The sequence below is a fragment of the Schistocerca serialis genome, chromosome 8 (assembly GCF_023864345.2).
Source record: "Schistocerca serialis cubense isolate TAMUIC-IGC-003099 chromosome 8, iqSchSeri2.2, whole genome shotgun sequence".
NCBI classification, from domain to species: Eukaryota; Metazoa; Arthropoda; class Insecta; order Orthoptera; family Acrididae; genus Schistocerca; species Schistocerca serialis.
The window spans coordinates 455383967-455403543 of NC_064645.1; the positions used below are offsets into that span (position 1 = coordinate 455383967).

At 40.1% G+C, this 19577-nt stretch overlaps 1 protein-coding gene across 1 annotated transcript in view; it reads left to right on the top strand.

Annotated features, from left to right (window-relative positions):
- The first annotated feature begins 333 nt into the window (after positions 1–333).
- Positions 334–19577, top strand: part of LOC126416488 (cytoplasmic dynein 2 intermediate chain 2-like) — a 93568-nt gene continuing 74324 nt past the window's right edge. The window contains exons 1-2 of the mRNA XM_050084225.1: positions 334–807; positions 929–1013. Of these exons, the coding sequence (XP_049940182.1) occupies positions 749–807; positions 929–1013 (144 nt within the window). The 5' untranslated portion in view covers positions 334–748. The remainder of the gene's footprint in view (positions 808–928; positions 1014–19577) is intronic.

Sequence of the window (19577 nt, forward strand, 5' to 3'; positions counted from 1 at the left end):
TCTAATCAGCAGCAGAATTTTTTGAGCATCTAAGGTACAAGAGACTTGAAACAAGACTCTGCTTCAACTGCAAGCTCTTTTGTGGATAAAGTTAAAAATTATGTATCCGCTGAAATAATACAGTACTTTTGCTGTGATGTGTTACTGTTTTGTTTGGTGTTTGTTCTATGTCCCAGAGTCTGAAAGATTTTTTATGAATAAATAAATAAATTGTTCTACATAAATATTTCATTCAATCATGTACAAACGTAAGATCGCTACACGTTAGATACAACTGAATGAGGTTTTTTTAATAATAGTCTTTGTTAAGACACTGGTCCCATATTCCGGCGAATGGAAGCTCATGCTTAATATGGGCATCGTAATTTACGTTTCCTGTCGGTTTCCTAAGTCATTACAAATGCCCAGTTACTTTCTTCACTAAAGCACACCCTGCCCAGTCCTCGATAAAAACGTGTGTTTATTCATGTGTCTAAAGTGATTCTTAGAGTAACAGGTTATTAATACTAATATGGAAACGTGTAGCTTATACATCTAAAATAATAACATTAGCGCTGATGTAGGTACGGTACCGTGACTTATATTTATGTGGTCAATATTCCGTTGCTTTGGTAGCACTGAATCCAAGTTGCGACAAGTTGTGTTGCTAAGGTAACCGAAAGTAAATAAACAAGGCTAGAGTGAGAAGTACGGAAGGTGTGAAGAGAAGGAGTGTTGACAACGCGGAATCTAAAACTAATAACTTGTTATGTTCAGCGAACATTCTTCGGAATCTGTAGGTTTCTCGTCTGCTTGGAAATCAGAAAGGTAACCAGAAGCGAAATGTAGCCCTGCGGTATTGTGTTCTGAACGTTGATCTCATTTCAGTTGTGATTTAAAATTTCTTACACGGAGCTTCCTACTATGTACAATATTTTATGTATTTCAGAGCTGTCTGTGATGGAGAGACCCAAACAAATGATTGTCAGAGTGTTGACAAAGAGGCCCAAGCGGTGACTTCGAGACATGCGGAGGTAATTCAGTATGATTTATGGTTAATGAAACAAATTGTTTTATTATCGAAATAGAAAAATAACTTTAAACGAAAGGAATGTTGAGCGTACTTAAGGCGACGTTGTCATTCTTAGGATGTATTATTGTACGCTAAAAGGCCTCATTCTTAACTCACATATCGCATAAAAAAATACCTTGGTACCATTGATAACATGTCATTACGATCCTTGTGTAGAGACTATGATACATTCCAACAGAGCATTTGCTAATTGCCACCGAAACATAACTCACTGTAGTATAGTTACACTTTTCCCAGTTCCAAACTGTAGAGTAACGCTATTTCAATGAGGTATGCATATGATTGCTGTAGTAATTCTAATGGTCTGAATGGTGTACTTACAACATGAAAAGTTTTGTATAATGCTAGTCTGTAGTTCTAAAAGAAGTAGGCCTATGTAATATGGTGTAGTTATGAATGTCAGGCCAAAATTGGCATATTTTGTTAAAGTAACAAATAGCCACTCACTTTATGCAGATATAGTGAACTTTCAAAAATTGCTCACAACAATGATGAACCCTAACATATGATTGTAGAAGAATTGAATTTCATAGAACAATACTGGTTTATTGTACATCCCCCCCCCCCTTTCAGTGATAGAGAATATGTGACCTTCTCATTGCCCTGTTGTACATTTATTAGCTATGTTATGTTGTTTTCTTTTTTGTGGTCATCTGAGTTTAAAAAAAGGGAACCTTTGAGAGGTGTTATAATTGCTTGTACAATGAGTGTATTGAAAATTTTTTATTTATTTATTCATCCAGTTATATTATACATCCATCTTGTATAATGGTGCTGGATTTGTCATCATAATACACTGAAAATATACATACCCACAGAACATATAAATATGCTCTATGAGGATAGGACAGGTGGTCGATCTTGGCCTTGATGAAGGAATCACCCTGACAGTCGCTTGAAATGATTTAGGAAAACTTAATCAGCATGGCCAGACATAGTCAACTCCATCCTCTGGAAGATGAGGTCAGCATATTAACAAATGCACTGGCTCATTTTGTTAGTCCTCATTGTACAATGTTCTTTGATAGAAACACAGTTTTCCTCTTCATTTGCTACACATATCAAGGACACCTGCTAGTGACTCCAGAACTGTGAGCTTGCTTGCTGCTATGCCCCTCGCACTTAACTCTGACCCATTCAGAAAGTTGATTCCATTCCTGTAAACATGCCACTATTCTCCATCTTCATGTTCTCTTCTTAGTCCACCTGAAAAACTGAGCTATCATCCCCCACATGGTGAGTAAGATGTTGTTTATTAGGAGAATAGCGAGACATTACTATCATGCACTGTAGATCTTGGCACTTGATTTTCTTCCAAAAGCATTATGTTATTGTAGTGTGACAAAGTATTGTAGTTATCCCCTTGCATTATTAACCACTACTCCGAATGATGTGTTGCAAAATACTTGTGTGTTCTCCAGCATTGTCCTCTACCATCAGACCTGCCACAGATTGCTGCCTATCCTGCTTAAGTGAGAGGCGAGCCTCTGACCTCCATGTTCTTAGATGAGCTGTGTACATCCAACACATTGGCGCCTACTTGCGGTTCAGCTGCTTCGACCACTTTTCATAGGTATTCACGACAGTAGGATGTGAGCAGCCAGACAGCTTTGCCATTTCAGAGAGGCTTGTTCCCAGGCACCCGGCAGTGTCAGTCTCCCTTTAGTTATTAAAGTTGCGTCTGTCTGTGGATTTTCCCTCTTCGAGCCTGTATCGTCATGAGAAGGATTTCCCGTCATCTCTGCTCCATGTTAAAATGGACTGTACTGTCTCTCATGTCCATAACACCACCAGATAGTATTCAGTCTTGTGGTGGGCATTGGTCATGACATTTTGAGTCGTTGTGTGCAGGCATACCAAACAATATGATGCGTGCCACCATCCACAAGAACTAAATAATGTGATTTAAACAAAACACATGAATAATATCTGCAACAGAAACTTACAGATGAAAACATACCAGATGTCATCTACATGGCATATGTCAGACTTCAAAGAATTTACCTGTGGCTCAAATAGTTCACTAGACACTTTCACTCTGTGTGTTGTGATACACCTTTTGTGTCAGACACAGTAGCATTTTGTCTAAGAATACTGTTGGTTGTGAAATTACGGAATATATTATGTTGAGATCCGTGCAAATTGTGTGGTGCAGTGAGCGAGCACCAAAATTAATCCAAAGGTCTGGGGCTCATCCCCAGTTGGTCTGTTTTTGGTAATTAATTGCTTCTTTCGACTCAGGATAATTCCATGTCAGTTCAACACAGAAAAGCAACATTTTCAACCTGACCTTCTCAGTTTTTGGCACATACATTGATCCAGATGGGAGATGGAAAACTGCCAGTTTGCAGAGGCGTATGACACTTGAGAAGAAAGTTACAGGTCTGCAAAATTTGGACTTTTTGTTAAATTTACCTGTTTCTGTCTCAGCATAAATGACTGGTAATTCTGGTTCTAATCCAGATGTAGCAGTGAAACTTGTATTATTGGAAAGCTAATGAGTAGAGCTTCATGTTGATATGCAACATGGCAGGTTTCACATAATTTTCACATTGAATGTTATGGACCATAATTTTCACATTGAATGTCATTGACTGTGACCTTTGAGCATTTTACCTCAAAACACCCCACAATTAACATTTTTTATGAAAAAATAAATTGTATTGTTTCAGTATGCTACTATAAACATGTTAAATTTCAATATGGCACAGCAAAGACATATTACCAAAAATTTATTTTATGACTGACAGTACACCATCAGAATGCAGAAGGCAGCACATAAATATGAGACACAAATTACTAAAAAGTACAGTTCATATGTACTTCTGTATAGAAATATGGTTTATGTCATTTTAGCGGTATTATGAACCACGTACATTGTAGCTTCAGTGAAAAAGCAATAAAATTGGTTAAATCTTGTCTCACAAGTCTTCAGTCAAATTGGTAATGTTCACCACATTTGATGCAGGTAGAGTGTTTGTCCTTCCAGTTGGTGTCACTGGATCCAGTCTTATGAGAACATCACATGTTATGATAACACAAGTGTCTTGTTTGGCAGGAGACACAAGATAGAGATGGTCCATTTGGCTGCAAGAAGCTGGTTCTTTGTAAGTTTGTAAGACATATGCAATCCACCAGTGACTGTCATACATAAAAGCAACAGATCTGTGTGTGTCTGTTAACTGGATGTCTTTCACCACACCAGCCACTGACTCTTCTGTGTTCTCTAAAGAAGCAGAATATGTGTTTCTTTTCACTATACCTTTGTTAATATATATTGTACAATGGTGACTTAGAATCGACCTTGTATTTTTAAAACATTGCTTCAGCTTGGCATTGTCTCAATTATGATTAGAAGCTGATACATAGTGGAAGACACATGGATTAACTTTTTTTCATTGCATCATTAAAACAACAAGTTGTGATGTCAAAATATGGTTTTTATGAGGTTGCTTAAGGCTGTTGTGTGGCTAATATCTTTACAGCCTCTGTAACCTCATCACAAGGTCCTTTACCAGATGCTGTAGCAAAAACAATGCCATTCAACTTCCCCTTGGTAGGACAGATTCATGGAATTCTTTATGTTTTTGTATAGGGCTGCACGTTCACCCAAAAAGTAATAAATGTGTTTCGGTGATGGAAAGTGACATTTTTAAAAATTGATGAACTTCTACTGGATAGAATACTCACATAGTGTATCATGCTCAAGGCAGTCATATTTTTCCACATATGTCACATGGTATATTTCATTAGTATTCTTATCTCTGTAGTAAGCTACATATAGATGACTTGTAACGAATCACAAAGAAGAATATATTCATCTACTTTGAGTTTCTCTGTGGTGATTCTAAAGAACTGTGACTGTCACAGTGTGATAAATGGGTGCGGTAGTAGCAATTGTAAACTTGCTGCAAACACCTCAATGAAATCATATGTCGATTTTCTTACAGTCTTGATAACTACTCTGCCTGTAGTTAACTAACACTTGTACATAGTTTCATCAGTGCAGTTTATACCAAACAGATAATCAGTCATTCTTGCAACACTTGGACAACATCTAAGAAACATGCTGCAAATGCAGGATTGCCTGTAACAAATGCTAATCAGTGTATGACAGTCATGCGCGTTCTTCACACTTACTTCTCTCCATTTACACACTGTAATCGTTAATGTAAAATTCTGATGTGAGACACACACTGATTTATGGATGACTCTGTGGAATATATGAGTCCCCAAAAATTATCCTGTTTGCCAATGACACCAGCATATGGCTTACTGGATCCAGCCCAGGAGACATTGTAGTCAACAGCGGGAAGTTCTATGAAAAGACTTTCTGAGTGGTTCACAAAAAACAAAGTCATTGTAAATATTGAAAAAAGTTGTTTGTCAATTTTCACTTATTTCCTCCATATAATCAAAATGTGTATTCGAGCACAGTCAGAAACTGATCCCCTATAATATATGTCACAAAATTTTTGGGTCTTTGGGTTCAGCAGGACTTAAGTGGGACATCTACATAAATAACTTGTCTAGGAAACTCTCATCCCTGTGCTATGGTGTAAGAATATTAACGTCTACAGCAAGCAAAACAACAGTACTGCAGGCTTATTATGCACAGTTCGTCACACTGTTTCAACATGGGATCAGTTTTTGGGGACACTCAACCCACAGCGTAAAGATTTTTAGAACATAAAAAAAGAGCTCTAAGAACAATTTGTGGCCATAAAAAAGGTGGAGTCCAATAAATCTCATTTTATTGAGCTTGGTGTTCTGAATGATGAAAACTTATTCATTGATGAAATTATCTTGTTCACTAGAGACTACCTCTTGAAAACAGGAAAACTACTGCAGAACAAAATTGTATACAACTATTGTACCAGAGAAAAATGAAATATGCCAAAAATATAGCAAAAATGCAGCCTAGCACAGGAGCATAATTAACATTGGAATAATATTAGCCTACACAATAAGATACCATAGAAAATAAAAAACAATGCTATGTAGCCAAAATTTAAAATTAAACTAAAGGTGTTACTAATAAAGCATTGTTTCTGCTGTGAAAAAGAATTTCTGAATATGTAACGTTACTTAAAAATTAAATTATAAGAAGAGGTACCTCATTTTAATTTGCTTACTATTTGCTAATACTACATATTATTGCAATTCTTCTTTGACCTGTCCTATATCAGTTGTACAATTTGTGTTGCATGATAAAACTTGACCAATAAAAAAAATCAGTCAATCATCAGACAGCATGGGCCCCAGTGGCATTGGCAAGAACATGGTACTTTGGCCGCAGCTTCAAAATTTTGACAGTTCAGTATTTATATCTGGGTATGTATCTTCGAAATATGTGTACAAGTCCTTAAGATGTGTAACACTAGCCACTTCTCCTTGTGCACTTTAATTCCATTTCCTTTCATAAAGACAATCTTCATCCTAGCATCACACAGCTTGCATTGATATCACAGTAAAAATCACTTACACATTGAACAGTTTTCTCACACAGTGTTTTATGTGGCTTTGGATTTGGTGTCACCAATATACTGTGTACTACTAGCTATTTTGCTCTTTATACCATATAATCTGAATTTTGCTATACTCCAGCTCTTTAAAAGTGTTGTCAAAATTTGCATTTTGCCACACACACAGTCTGAATTGTGAAACCTATCTTTAAGCTGGGCTGTGCTCCCTCTTTCTCCATTTTTGTCACACACTTCTTATTCCAGCAGTGCCACATAAGTATGATCCATGCTGTGCACACATTTTCTCATGCTGGAGATTCACCTAAATACTGAAGACTAGTATTTAAAGAATCCAGTGTCAGATCTGGTACTATTTCATCTTCACTCACGTCTTCTCTGGAAGTACCTAACACAGCTGAGGCAACACCTGCAGGGGTTGGTGGCTTTTATGATGTTTGCTTTCTATATGTGCTGCAAATTTTTCCACCTAGCAATACACTACAACATTTCTTTACCATCCACTCCTGAACATTCTTTAAAAAATGGATTTCAGCAGTACAGTTTTGACAGGAAATCCATATTTTACAAACTACTACTACTACATACTACTTCACGGCACATGTTCACAGCAGTTGATTAAACAAACCGCACCCGCAAAACAAGCTAATGATGAGTGGTTGAAATAAAAGTGTCTGTAGTTGGGTGTTCGCAGCAAGAAATGTTCACCAGTTAGTCAGAATAATAGTGATTGCTGCTGGCTGCTGTTTTCAATTAAAAAAAAGATACATGGCTGGTTATTGCATTTTGTTAGTGTTGTGATGTTGTTGTTGTTGTTGTGGTCTTCAGTCCTGAGAATGGTTTGATGCAGCTATCCATGCTACTCTATCCTGTGCAAGCTTCTTCATCTCCCAGTACCTACTGCAACCTACATACTTCTGAATCTGCTTAGTGTATTGATCTCTTGGTCTCCCTCTATGATTTTTACCCTCCACGCTGCCCTCCAATGCCAAATTTGTGATTCCTTGATGCCTCCAAACATGTCCTACCAACCGATCCCTTCTTCTAGTCAAGTTGTGCCACAAACTTCTCTTCTCCCCAATCCTATTCAATACCTCCTCATTAGTTACGTGATCTACCCACCTTATCTTCAGCATTCTTCTGTAGCACCACATTTCGAAAGCTTCTATTCTCTTCTTGTCCAAACTAGTTATCGTCTATGTTTCACTTCCATACATGGCTACACTCCATACAAATATTTTCAGAAACGACTTCCTGACACTTAAATCTATACTCGATGTTAACAAATTTCTCTTCTTCAGAAACGATTTCCTTGCCATTGCCAGTCTACATTTTATATCCTCTCTACTTCGACCATCATCAGTTATTTTACTCCCTAAATAGCAAAACTCCTTTACTACTTTAAGTGTCTCATTTCCTAATCTAATCTGCTCAGCATCACCCAATTTAATTTGACTACATTCCATTATCCTTGTTTTGCTTTTGTTGATGTCCATCTTATATCCTCCTTTCAAGACACTGTCCATTCCGTTCAACTGCTCTTCCAAGTCCTTTGCTGTCTCTGACAGAATTACAATGTCATCGGCGAACCTCAAAGTTTTTACTTCTTCTCCATGAATTTTAATACCTACTCTGAATTTTTCTTTTGTTTCCTTTACTGCTAGCTCAATATACAGATTGAATAACATCGGGGACAGGCTACAACCCTGTCTTACTCCTTTCCCAACCACTGCTTCCCTTTCATGCCCCTCGACTCTTATAACTGCCATCTGGTTTCTGTACAAATTGTAAATAGCCTTTCGCTCCCTGTATTTTACCCCTGCCACCTTCAGAATTTGAAAGAGAGTATTCCAGTTAACATTGTCAAAAGCTTTCTCTAAGTCTACAAATGCTAGAAACGTAGGTTTGCCTTTTCTTAATCTTTTTTCTAAGATAAGTCGTAAGGTTAGTATTGCCTCACGTGTTCCAACATTTCTACGGAATCCAAACTGATCTTCCCCGAGGTCCGCTTCTACCTGTTTTTCCATTCGTCTGTAAAGAATTCGAGTTAGTATTTTGCAGCTGTCAACACCTGCTTTCTTTGGGATTGGAATTATTATATTCTTCTTGAAGTCTGAGGGTATTTCGCCTGTCTCATACATGTTGCTCACCAGATGGTAGAGTTTTGTCATGACTGGCTCTCCCAAGGCCATCAGTAGTTCTAATGGAATGTTGTCTACTCCCGGGGCCTTGTTTCGACTCAGGTCTTTCAGTGCTCTGTCAAACTCTTCACGCAGTATCTTATCTCCCATTTCATCTTCATCTAGATCCTCTTCCATTTCCATAATATTGTCCTCAAGTACATCGCCCTTGTATAAACCCTCTATATACTCCTTCCACCTTTCTGCCTTCCCTTCTTTGCTTAGAACTGGGTTGCCATCTGAGCTCTTGATATTCATACAAGTGGTTCTCTTCTCTCCAAAGGTCTCTTTAATTTTCCTGTAGGCAGTATCTATCTTACCCCTAGTGAAACAAGCCTCTACATCCTTACATTTGTCCTCTAGCCATCCCTGCTTAGCCATTTTGCACTTCCTGTCGATCTCATTTTTGAGACGTTTGTATTCCTTTTTGCCTGCTTCATTTACTGCATTTTTATATTTTCTCCTTTCATCAATTAAATTCAATTTTTCTTCTGTTACCCAAGGATTTCTATTAGCCCTCGTCTTTTTACCTACTTGATCGTCTGCTGCCTTCACTACTTCATCCCTCAGAGCTACCCATTCTTCTTCTACTGTATTTCTTTCCCCCATTCCTGTCAATTGTTCCCTTATGCTCTCCCTCAAACTCTCTACAACCTCTGGTTCTTTCAGTTTATCCAGGTCCCATCTCCTTAAATTCCCCCCTTTTTGCAGTTTCTTCAGTTTCAATCTGCAGTTCATAACCAATAGATTGTGGTCAGAATCCACATCTGCCCCTGGAAATGTCTTACAATTTAAAATCTGGTTCCTAAATCTCTGTCTTACCATTATATAATCTATCTGATACCTTTTAGTATCTCCAGGATTCTTCCAGGTATACAACCTTCTTTTATGATTCTTGAACCAAGTGTTAGCTATGATTAATTTATGCTCTGTGCAAAATTCTACAAGGCGGCTTCCTCTTTCATTTCTTCCCCCCAATCCATATTCACCTACTATGTTTCCTTCTCTCCCTTTTCCTACTGATGAATTCCAGTCACCCATGACTATTAAATTTTCGTCTCCCTTCACCACCTGAATAATTTCTTTTATCTCGTCATACATTTCATCAATTTCTTCATCATCTGCAGAGCTAGTTGGCATGTAAACTTGTACTACTGTAGTAGGCATGGGCTTTGTGTCTATCTTGGCCACAATAGTGCATTCACTATGCTGTTTGTAGTAGCTTACCCGCACTCCTATTTTTTTATTCATTATTAAACCTACTCCTGCATTACCCCTATTTGATTTTGTATTTATAACCCTGTAATCACCTGACCAAAAGTCTTGTTCCTCCTGCCACCGAACTTCACTAATTCCCACTGAATCTAACTTTAACCTATCCATTTCCCTTTTCAAATTTTCTAACCTACCTGCCCGATTAAGGGATCTGACATTCCACGCTCCGATCTGTAGAACACCAGTTTTCTTTCTCCTGATAACGACGTCCTCTTGAGTAGTCCCCGCCCGGCGATCCGAATGGGGGACTATTTTACCTCCGGAATATTTTACCCAAGAGGACGCCATCATCATTTAATCATACAGTAAAGCTACATGTCCTCGGGAAAAATTACAGCTGTAGTTTCCCCTTGCTTTCAGCCATTCGCAGTACCAGCACAGCCAGGCCATTTTGGTTATTGTTACAAGGCCAGATCAGTCAATCATCCAGACTGTTGCCCTTGCAACTACTGAAAAGGCTGCTGCCCCTCTTCAGGAACCACACGTTTGTCTGGCCTCTCAACAGATACCCCTCCATTGTGGTTGCACCTACGGTACGGCCATCTGTATCGCTGAGGCACGCAAGCCTCCCCACCAACGGCAAGGTCCATGGTTCATGGAAATAAATTGGTAGGCCCTAATTTCTGATGGCTCTGAGCACTATGGGACTCAACTGCTGAGGTCATTAGTCCCCTAGAACTTAGAACTAGTTAAACCTAACTAACCTAAGGACATCACAAACATCCATGCCCGAGGCAGGATTCGAACCTGCAACCGTAGCGGTCTTGCAGTTCCAGACTGCAGCGCCTTTAACCGCACGGCCACTTCGGCCAGCCCCTAATTTCTGAAGATTTTTGTATCCAGGTATGTAAGAAACAGGGTATTGGCTCATGCTACTTATTGGAACTTAATGTGCTTCCTGCTCAGTGGGAGCAAGTCATTCATGCTGGCAGAAATGACACAAATCCTTCACCTCTGGAAAATTCACTCTGTGACCAACACTGCCAGCAGGTGTTGATCCTCTGCAGGTTTTCCTATATTCCACTTCGGTTTTCTAGAATTGTGACTTCACTCTGGCAATACATACCTCATTCTTCTTCTCAGACAGCACAGTCATCCACAGACAGCTACTCTGAGCTTCCAGTCTTATCCATAAGATAATTTATTTATTATGTGAATAGTAATGACTATCTGACACAGCCTTGGAGTATACCAAAAACTACTTTCTTGTTTGATGATTTGATGCCTTCTGAATCTTAGGAACAGAAGAAGCCAAGTTTCAGAAGACTTTTGTGTGTAAAATCCATGTGGGTTCCTACAGAGAAGACTTTTGTTCATATAATAGATATTGTAAGCAAGAATCAAATGTGTTCCGTAATTCTACAGCAGATTGTTATCAGCAATGTTTCTTGAAAACAGAAATAATCTGTACATTTTTCAATAGCTTGGATTTATGATAAAAATTTTCTAGAAGAGTTACTAGTTATTTGCAACAATCTGTCAAGAAACATATAGGTGTCCATCATGTGTAGTCACCTTTCCTCTAATGAACAATTTTAGCTATTTTCCTCTATTCTAATAGTAGTAGTTTGGTTGGTCATCTGTAGATCTCCTTTAAAAGAATATTTGAAATTCAGAAATAGTATAATTCACATATACAGACATTTACTACTTTCAGGTCTAATAGGACAAGGGTGGGACCTCTGTGGCCTTATAGTAGGGACCATTCCACCATTCGCTGAAGTAATTTGTGGAAACCACAGAAAACATAACCGCAGTGGTTGGATGAAGATTAGAACCATCCCCTTTCCAAATACAAGGCCACTCTTTTTGGAACAGTGTTGCATCATTTGGTTCATCCCTATTGTACAATACCATTCTATAAATAAGTTATTTAGTAATGCAGAAGGCGAGTGCTATGCTGTTCATTCATTTCTTACACTCAGTCACTACACACTCTGTACACACATCGTTTCATAATGCTGCACTACACATTCTGTGATTTCTCTTCTCAGTATGTCATTTTAGCGTGTGTGTGGTGAATGAAACGGGGATCTGTAGTATGATCATTCTCAGTTAAACAGCTTTTGAAAATGGTGTTCAGTATTTTGGACTTCTATGTCATCCTCTATTCTGGTGCCACTGTGATCACTGAGTGTCTGTGTAAGTAATTTTGAGCCATTTATTAATTTCACACAAGATCAAAACTAGGATTTTTTTATGAAATCATTGCACAGAATTTTACCATTAAATTCCTTTAATAATATTCACATTGCTATCCTTGTGCAAATTTCACTCTTGATTATCAACAACTCGTCTACTTCATCTGAAACTATGAGGAAGCTCTCTGCTAAACAACTTTCTGACATGACTTCTGAACAAGGGTAGTTTTAACCCATCCCATACAACTTTTCTGTATAGATGCATGTCTATATTGTAATGTTCATTACTCTGTTTTATCAGTGGCTGCTTTGTATTTTATCTCCATAAGGGGTATTGATGTTGCCTTCGCAGGTAAATTGCAATCTGTTTCTTTTTGTACCTTCCAAGCAGAAATATGTACCATTTTTATTAAGATTTCTTTTAATTTGCCATTGATGCTATAGCAGTCCTGTAGTCACTGATTCCCTCCTCTGATTAACTGTACCAAAAAGTTCAATCATTTGTAGATATAACATGTCACCGTCATGAATAGTTTTCCATGCAAATGCTCAAGGTAATTTTGAGATAAGATGTTCTGTACAGTACCACATGATTTTTGTCTCTGAAACCTTTTTGAACAACCCAAGTCTCTGATAAAATGAAATTGCCCCTGTTACCTTAGCCTGATAACAGACTTAATGCATGGCATTCACAGAGTTTTTCCTAAAGCCTTCTTCCAGCACAGTGCCCGAGGCAGATGAGCTATAAAAATAACCAGTGACCATATATGATCCATCTTTGGCAGAAGGTAAGCACCAGATAATTCTACATGCAGAAACTGTCCAAACTTCATTAGATATAATTGATTTTGCTATGGCAATAAATATGCCACCATCATCGATGACTAGCTTATCCTTGCAGTATATATTCCACTGGAATTCACGAAGTTCTACTGTTATTCACTTTTAGTAGCAAACAGTCTTTATTACCATTAATAAGTTAAATGCAGAAGCAGTGCTAGACAGGACAGGCAAGGACATTGTCATCTGAAGGAGTTCTTTTCAATAACCAAGGTAGTTAAAAGTCGACTCATTATATTCAGTGGACAAAGTACATATGAGCATCCTCTGGTTAGCCCTTGAGGCTGTCAGCCAGTCATAGGGATCATGAGAAGAAGTTAATTTCTGTCTCAGATCAAAGCCTGAGAAATAAGGAGAATAGAAATGAATTTATGCCAAGGTTCGCTGAAAGCCAGCGCCACAAAAAGCTTGTGCTGGGAGCCAACACCAGTCTGTGGAGCCCAAGAACAAGTGAACAGTGAGCGTGCCAGCAGTTTACATTCAACAGGCACAGAGAACCTGTGCGTAAATGATGGTCCTGTATGAGAATGTGAAAGTGAAAAAGTAGAAATAAAATCTCAATTTGATGTACCAATAGACTGGCTGGGTGATCTGCACAATTTCTATTTGTAAGGCCCCTGTGCAGGGACCTTTTTTTAACTACACTCCTGGAAATTGAAATAAGAACACCGTGAATTCATTGTCCCAGGAAGGGGAAACTTTATTGACACATTCCTGGGGTCAGATACATCACATGATCACACTGACAGAACCACAGGCACATAGACACAGGCAACAGCGCATGCACAATGTCGGCACTAGTACAGTGTATATCCACCTTTCGCAGCAATGCAGGCTGCTATTCTCCCATGGAGACGATCGTAGAGATGCTGCACGTAGTCCTGTGGAACGGCTTGCCATGCCATTTCCACCTGGCGCCTCAGTTGGACCAGCGTTCGTGCTGGACGTGCAGACCGCGTGAGACGACGCTTCATCCAGTCCCAAACATGCTCAATGGGGGACAGATCCGGAGATCTTGCTGGCCAGGGTAGTTGACTTACACCTTCTAGAGCACGTTGGGTGGCACGGGATACATGCGGACGTGCATTGTCCTGTTGGAACAGCAAGTTCCCTTGCCGGTCTAGGAATGGTAGAACGATGGGTTCGATGACGGTTTGGATGTACCGTGCACTATTCAGTGTCCCCTCGACGATCACCAGTGGTGTACGGCCAGTGTAGGAGATCGCTCCCCACACCATGATGCCGGGTGTTGGCCCTGTTTGCCTCGGTCGTATGCAGTCCTGATTGTGGCGCTCACCTGCACGGCGCCATACACGCATACGACCATCATTGGCACCAAGGCAGAAGCGACTCTCATCGCTGAAGACGACACGTCTCCATTCGTCCCTCCATTCACGCCTGTCGCGACACCACTGGAGGCGGGCTGGACGATGTTGGGGCGTGAGCGGAAGACGGCCTAACGGTGTGCGGGACCGTAGCCCAGCTTCATGGAGACGGTTGCGAATGGTCCTCGCCGATACCCCAGGAGCAACAGTGTCCCTAATTTGCTGGGAAGTGGCGGTGCGGTCCCCTACGGCACTGCGTAGGATCCTACGGTCTTGGCGTGCATCCGTGCGTCGCTGCGGTCCGGTCCCAGTTCGACGGACACGTGCACCTTCTGCCGACCACTGGCGACAACATCGATGTACTGTGGAGACCTCACGCCCCATGTGTTGAGCAATTCAGCGGTATGTCCACCCGGCCTCCCGCACGCCCACTATACGCCCTCGCTCAAAGTCCGTCAACTGCACATATGGTTCACGTCCACGCTGTCGCGGCATGCTACCAGTGTTAAAGACTGCGATGGAGCTCCGTATGCCACGGCAAACTGGCTGACACTGACGGCGGCGGTGCACAAATGCTGCGCAGCTAGCGCCATTCGACGGCCAACACCGCAGTTCCTGGTGTGTCCGCTGTGCCGTGCGTGTGATCATTGCTTGTACAGCCCTCTCGCAGTGTCCAGAGCAAGTATGGTGGGTCTGACACACCGGTGTCAATGTGTTCTTTTTTCCATTTCCAGGAGTGTGTGTGTGTGTGTGTGTGTGTGTGTGTGTGTGTGTGAATTAATAGAGGGAAACATTCCACATGGGAAAAATATATCTAGAAACAAAGATGATGTGACTTACCAAACGAAAGCGCTGGCACGTCGATAGACACACAAACAAACACAAACATACACACAAAATTCAAGCTTTCACAACAAACTGTTGCCTCATCAGGAAAGAGGGAAGGAGAGGGAAAGACGAAAGGATGTGGGTTTTAAGGGAGAGGGTAAGGAGTCATTCCAATCCCGGGAGCGGAAAGCCCGGGATTGGAAAGATGGTCGGTTGCCATACCATTATAAAATACTGTGCAATGATTGCAGCAGATGTTGTATATGGCATGGCTGCCTTCACAGATGGCCTGGCCTCTGATGCAGTAGGGTAACCCCCCCCCCCCACCCCCTGCCCCTCGCTGGGTACGCCCGTGGTGCTCACACTGTACATCCTGAAAAGTGCCAATTAATAACTTTAACAACAAACACAGCGATGCACGTGCATCCTGTCATTAACACTGGCAGCTGAGTCGGCAGGTATATCGATGGCAAGAAGAGCAGGGTTTGACAGTTATGGGCCATGCTGGGCTGGACGATATTTGCACCGTGTCAGTAAGTGGTGGCACCTTTGACGCGCAGTGATTGGCGGAGCTCAGAGTATGAGAAAACTTAACTGCAGGTAGCAAGCTTGACGATCTAAACACGGGGTGCAAAAAACCCAAACGTTGGAGGGTAGCCACCATGGCTGAACCAACTGAATAAAGAAAATATGCAATAAGGGAAACTCTAAATAAAAACTGAACCAAATCAGTGACAGAGAAACCAGACACATGGTTTTAATGACAAAACTTGTAAACGAGTGCGTGAGTGAAGATGCTACAAGTTATTAAATGTTAAATGGTTTTTTTTTTAATGTTAAAAGCTCTATACAGATTAATAACTCGCTAACGCCTTAAGCCATTCAGACAAACGCAGACAAACATAGTGTCGATCGATAGGACTCAGTGAGCACTATCGAAGTCGTCCATTCAGTTTCCTGCGAGTGTTTCATATTTCTAACCCCGGGGGGGAATGTATATACCGTACATGTAAAAGTGAATGTTCTTCCAATTGAAACATGTAACAGAAAGTAGTGATAGCATTAGTAAATAGAGTTAATGAGAGATGTACGACTATAATTAGTTTAATTGTTTAATGTTTGTTAGTGATATAACAACACAAACGGCACCCATATGATCAAAAACACTACTTGTCAGAAAACCATTAAGGTTACATGAAAACTACGAGCAGTGTTGAAAAGCTTATAAATTTTGCGACCAGATTGACGTGTAATATGTCTTATATAGCATTAAATTTATAGTTTGTATATGTTTTCCAAAGTCCGAAATATTATAACTGATGCGCATTCAATGTGAGGCTATGAAGTATCAGTGGCCCCCAAAATATTTCTAAGTATTCGGCTGGGGCTTCCAAAAGTTTCGTATACGACGATTGTTAGGAATTCTGAAATAATTTCAGCTTGTGATGTTGAATTAATTTACGACACGTGAAGGATTGGTTGCGACTATAAATATTTCATGAGTGTCGATCGCAAAGAGTTTGAAATAATGTTCAGCGTTTGGTCCCTTGAATAATTTTGGGTAAGGCGACATTGTCTAAACCTCTATGAACTGTTCAGCAGTTAACATTGATGGTGATCGGCAATTAAAAACATCATTAGTTTGCGATTACAGAAACTTCAGCTTACAAGTGTGTTGAAGCACATTGAATAATTTCGTGTATTTCCTAAAGGTTAAGCGAACACATGATGATGGTCAACATTTTGATTCTCACACAGAAAAATATTATTTTAATAATAAATTGTTGTGGATACTGTGAAAGAATATTTCGCTTGTTTTTCTGGAATAAATTGAGATTGTGAAAAGTGAACATTATTTCACCGCAAATTCCCACCAGCAATTTTAATAAACCTGTGATTACTTTCATTTAGGGCTAAATGTGATGGATGTATTTGTTGGCTCCTGGACAGAGATGAAGTAAATATTTGGAAATCCACCCACACACTGGAAATCCCTATGAACGGTATTTTTCTTGCTTTAATTAATTTTTTATTCGTGCTGACGCATGTGGTGGTTCACGAGTCGAACTTTGGTGGAAGCAACGGTGAATAACTTCACCATTAGTCATTTACTCTTTCATTAAGCAAGTACCAAAAAGAAGGGAGTGTTTTAAAACAAACATCCCCCCCCCCCCCCAAAAAAAAAAATAAAATAAAATAAAAAAAAGAAATATTACCCCTACTTCGTTGCAACGTGCAGGCACTGCTGAAATGAGTGTTCTTTAGTGACAAAATGACAGTTTGCTGGTTGAGCGTTAAGAGAGTAAACAAGGAGGGTGGAAGGGTGATTGCAGAAATTGGACTTAGTGGATTTTAGAGAAGATAACCTGGAAAAACATGTTGAAATGGCAAAAGATTTAGATGAATGGACTCAGAGGTGTCACAACCTCAAGGTCTTCTACTTGCACATACTAAGAGTGTCGGCAAGTGGTTGCCGTGAGGTGACTATTCATGTTAAAAGTTTAATGTGAAAGCGCTGTTGGGACTAAGTGCATATACAAGTGATTTTGATGTTTTAACTTACATTTACTGCAATGAAGATGGCTACAAAGTGACCAAAATCTGGATATCAAATAATATTATTTGTGACTGATTATTGTACCCTTCACTACTTTGTACGAAAATTAGTCTGTTGTGACCCATCAGTAGCCTGGCTATACAGTAAGGGTACGAGAATTGGCCGCTGGCCATTCCAATACTGATCATTAGAAGTCGGCACCCTACAGATTCACATTTTGCATTGACTGTTCTATTTCATACCACTGCCAACCTCAGTGACCAGAAAGTTGTGTCACTGTAATTGCCTGACGATATGTTGTTGTGTTGTCTGCGTGAGCAGATGGTTAATTAATAACAGTAATTATACTTACATTTAAACACATTATGCAATACGAAACACAGTCACAAATTGAGACTGAGTTTTCACTCTGTAGCAGTGTCCGCTGATTTGAAACTTACTAGCAGATCACAGCTGTGTCCAGATTAGGGCTCTTACTTGGCACCCACGCCTTATGCAGGTAAATAATCTACCTGAGCACAACACATGACCCAGCCTCATAGCTTTACTTACACCAGGTAACCTGTATTTCAGGTTTGATTCTCAGACTGGCACACAGTCTTAATCTGCCAGGAAGTTTCATGATTACAAATGTTTATTAAATGTTTTTGATGCCTATTTCCTTCTATTTGTTGTATTGTACTACATCAAGCTTAATTTAATTTCATATACCTGACTATAAATGTGTACCGCATGTGAGGATGCCCATCTCTGTACTGCAAATTTACGAATCTATCTTATTTCCATGACAAAATTTGTACCACAGCAGCTGATCGGTACAAGTAGCGAACACCCGTGTTTTCAGTCCTGGAAGACAAACAATAAAACATTCTCCATTTCTTATCCTTTAACCCCACAATGGCCACACTTCTTACTCTTCTGCCCCTGAGGTAAGCAGCCACCTGTACTTAGCTTACCACTGAATTCTTCAATGTCAGTTAAAATTAAGCACATATAAATATTTTTGTTTGTTACTGAGCAGGGAAACTACAGTCTTAACCTTATTTTACATTTTTGGTTTCAGTTCTTGGTTACTAGATGCATATTATTATAAAATAATGGATGAGAACCATGGACGACACGAATACTTGATTCGGGTTGACAGCTACTGCTATAGGCTGTTTAGAGTCATCCCCATTCCTGTGCACCAAAACAGCCCCGATGCCATAGGCAGACGTATCAGTTGCCACTACCAATGGGCAACTGGGAGAGAATGACTTGAGGCAAGGGGCAGATTTCAGCATAGTTTTCAAATGGGTAAAAGCCCGGTCACAGGCAGGAGTCCAGTTGAAGGGCATCCTTTTTTGCAAATGCTCTTCACGGGAAGGTCTTGTGACAGTCATATCATCCTAATAATTCAAACAAGCGAGAATTTGCTGCGAGAGCTGTTCAAGTAACCTTTGGAAAATTGTGGGGACTGAGGCAATGCCAAATGGGAGGCACACGTACTTGCACAATCTAAAAATGTATTAAATGTATTAATTACAATGATGTACTGTGTACCTCATCTCAGGGTAACTGGAGGTAAGCATCAGTGAGGCCAATTTTGTAGTAGTATTCCACTCCAGTTAGTATGGTGAGGTTGTCTTCTGGCCACGGGATAGGATAAGTTTCCACCTGTGATTGAGCGTTGATTGTAGCCGTGAAATCTCTACACAGTTGGAGAGAACCACTGAACTCTCTGATGATGACTGGTGGAGTGGCCCATGTTCTAGATTTCACTGGCTCGATAACCCCAGCAGCCTGGAGACAATTTAGTTCCTGCTTCACATCAGCATGTAAGGCAACTGGAATTGGTCTGGCACAGTAAAAATAATGTGTGGCGTCTGGCCAAAGG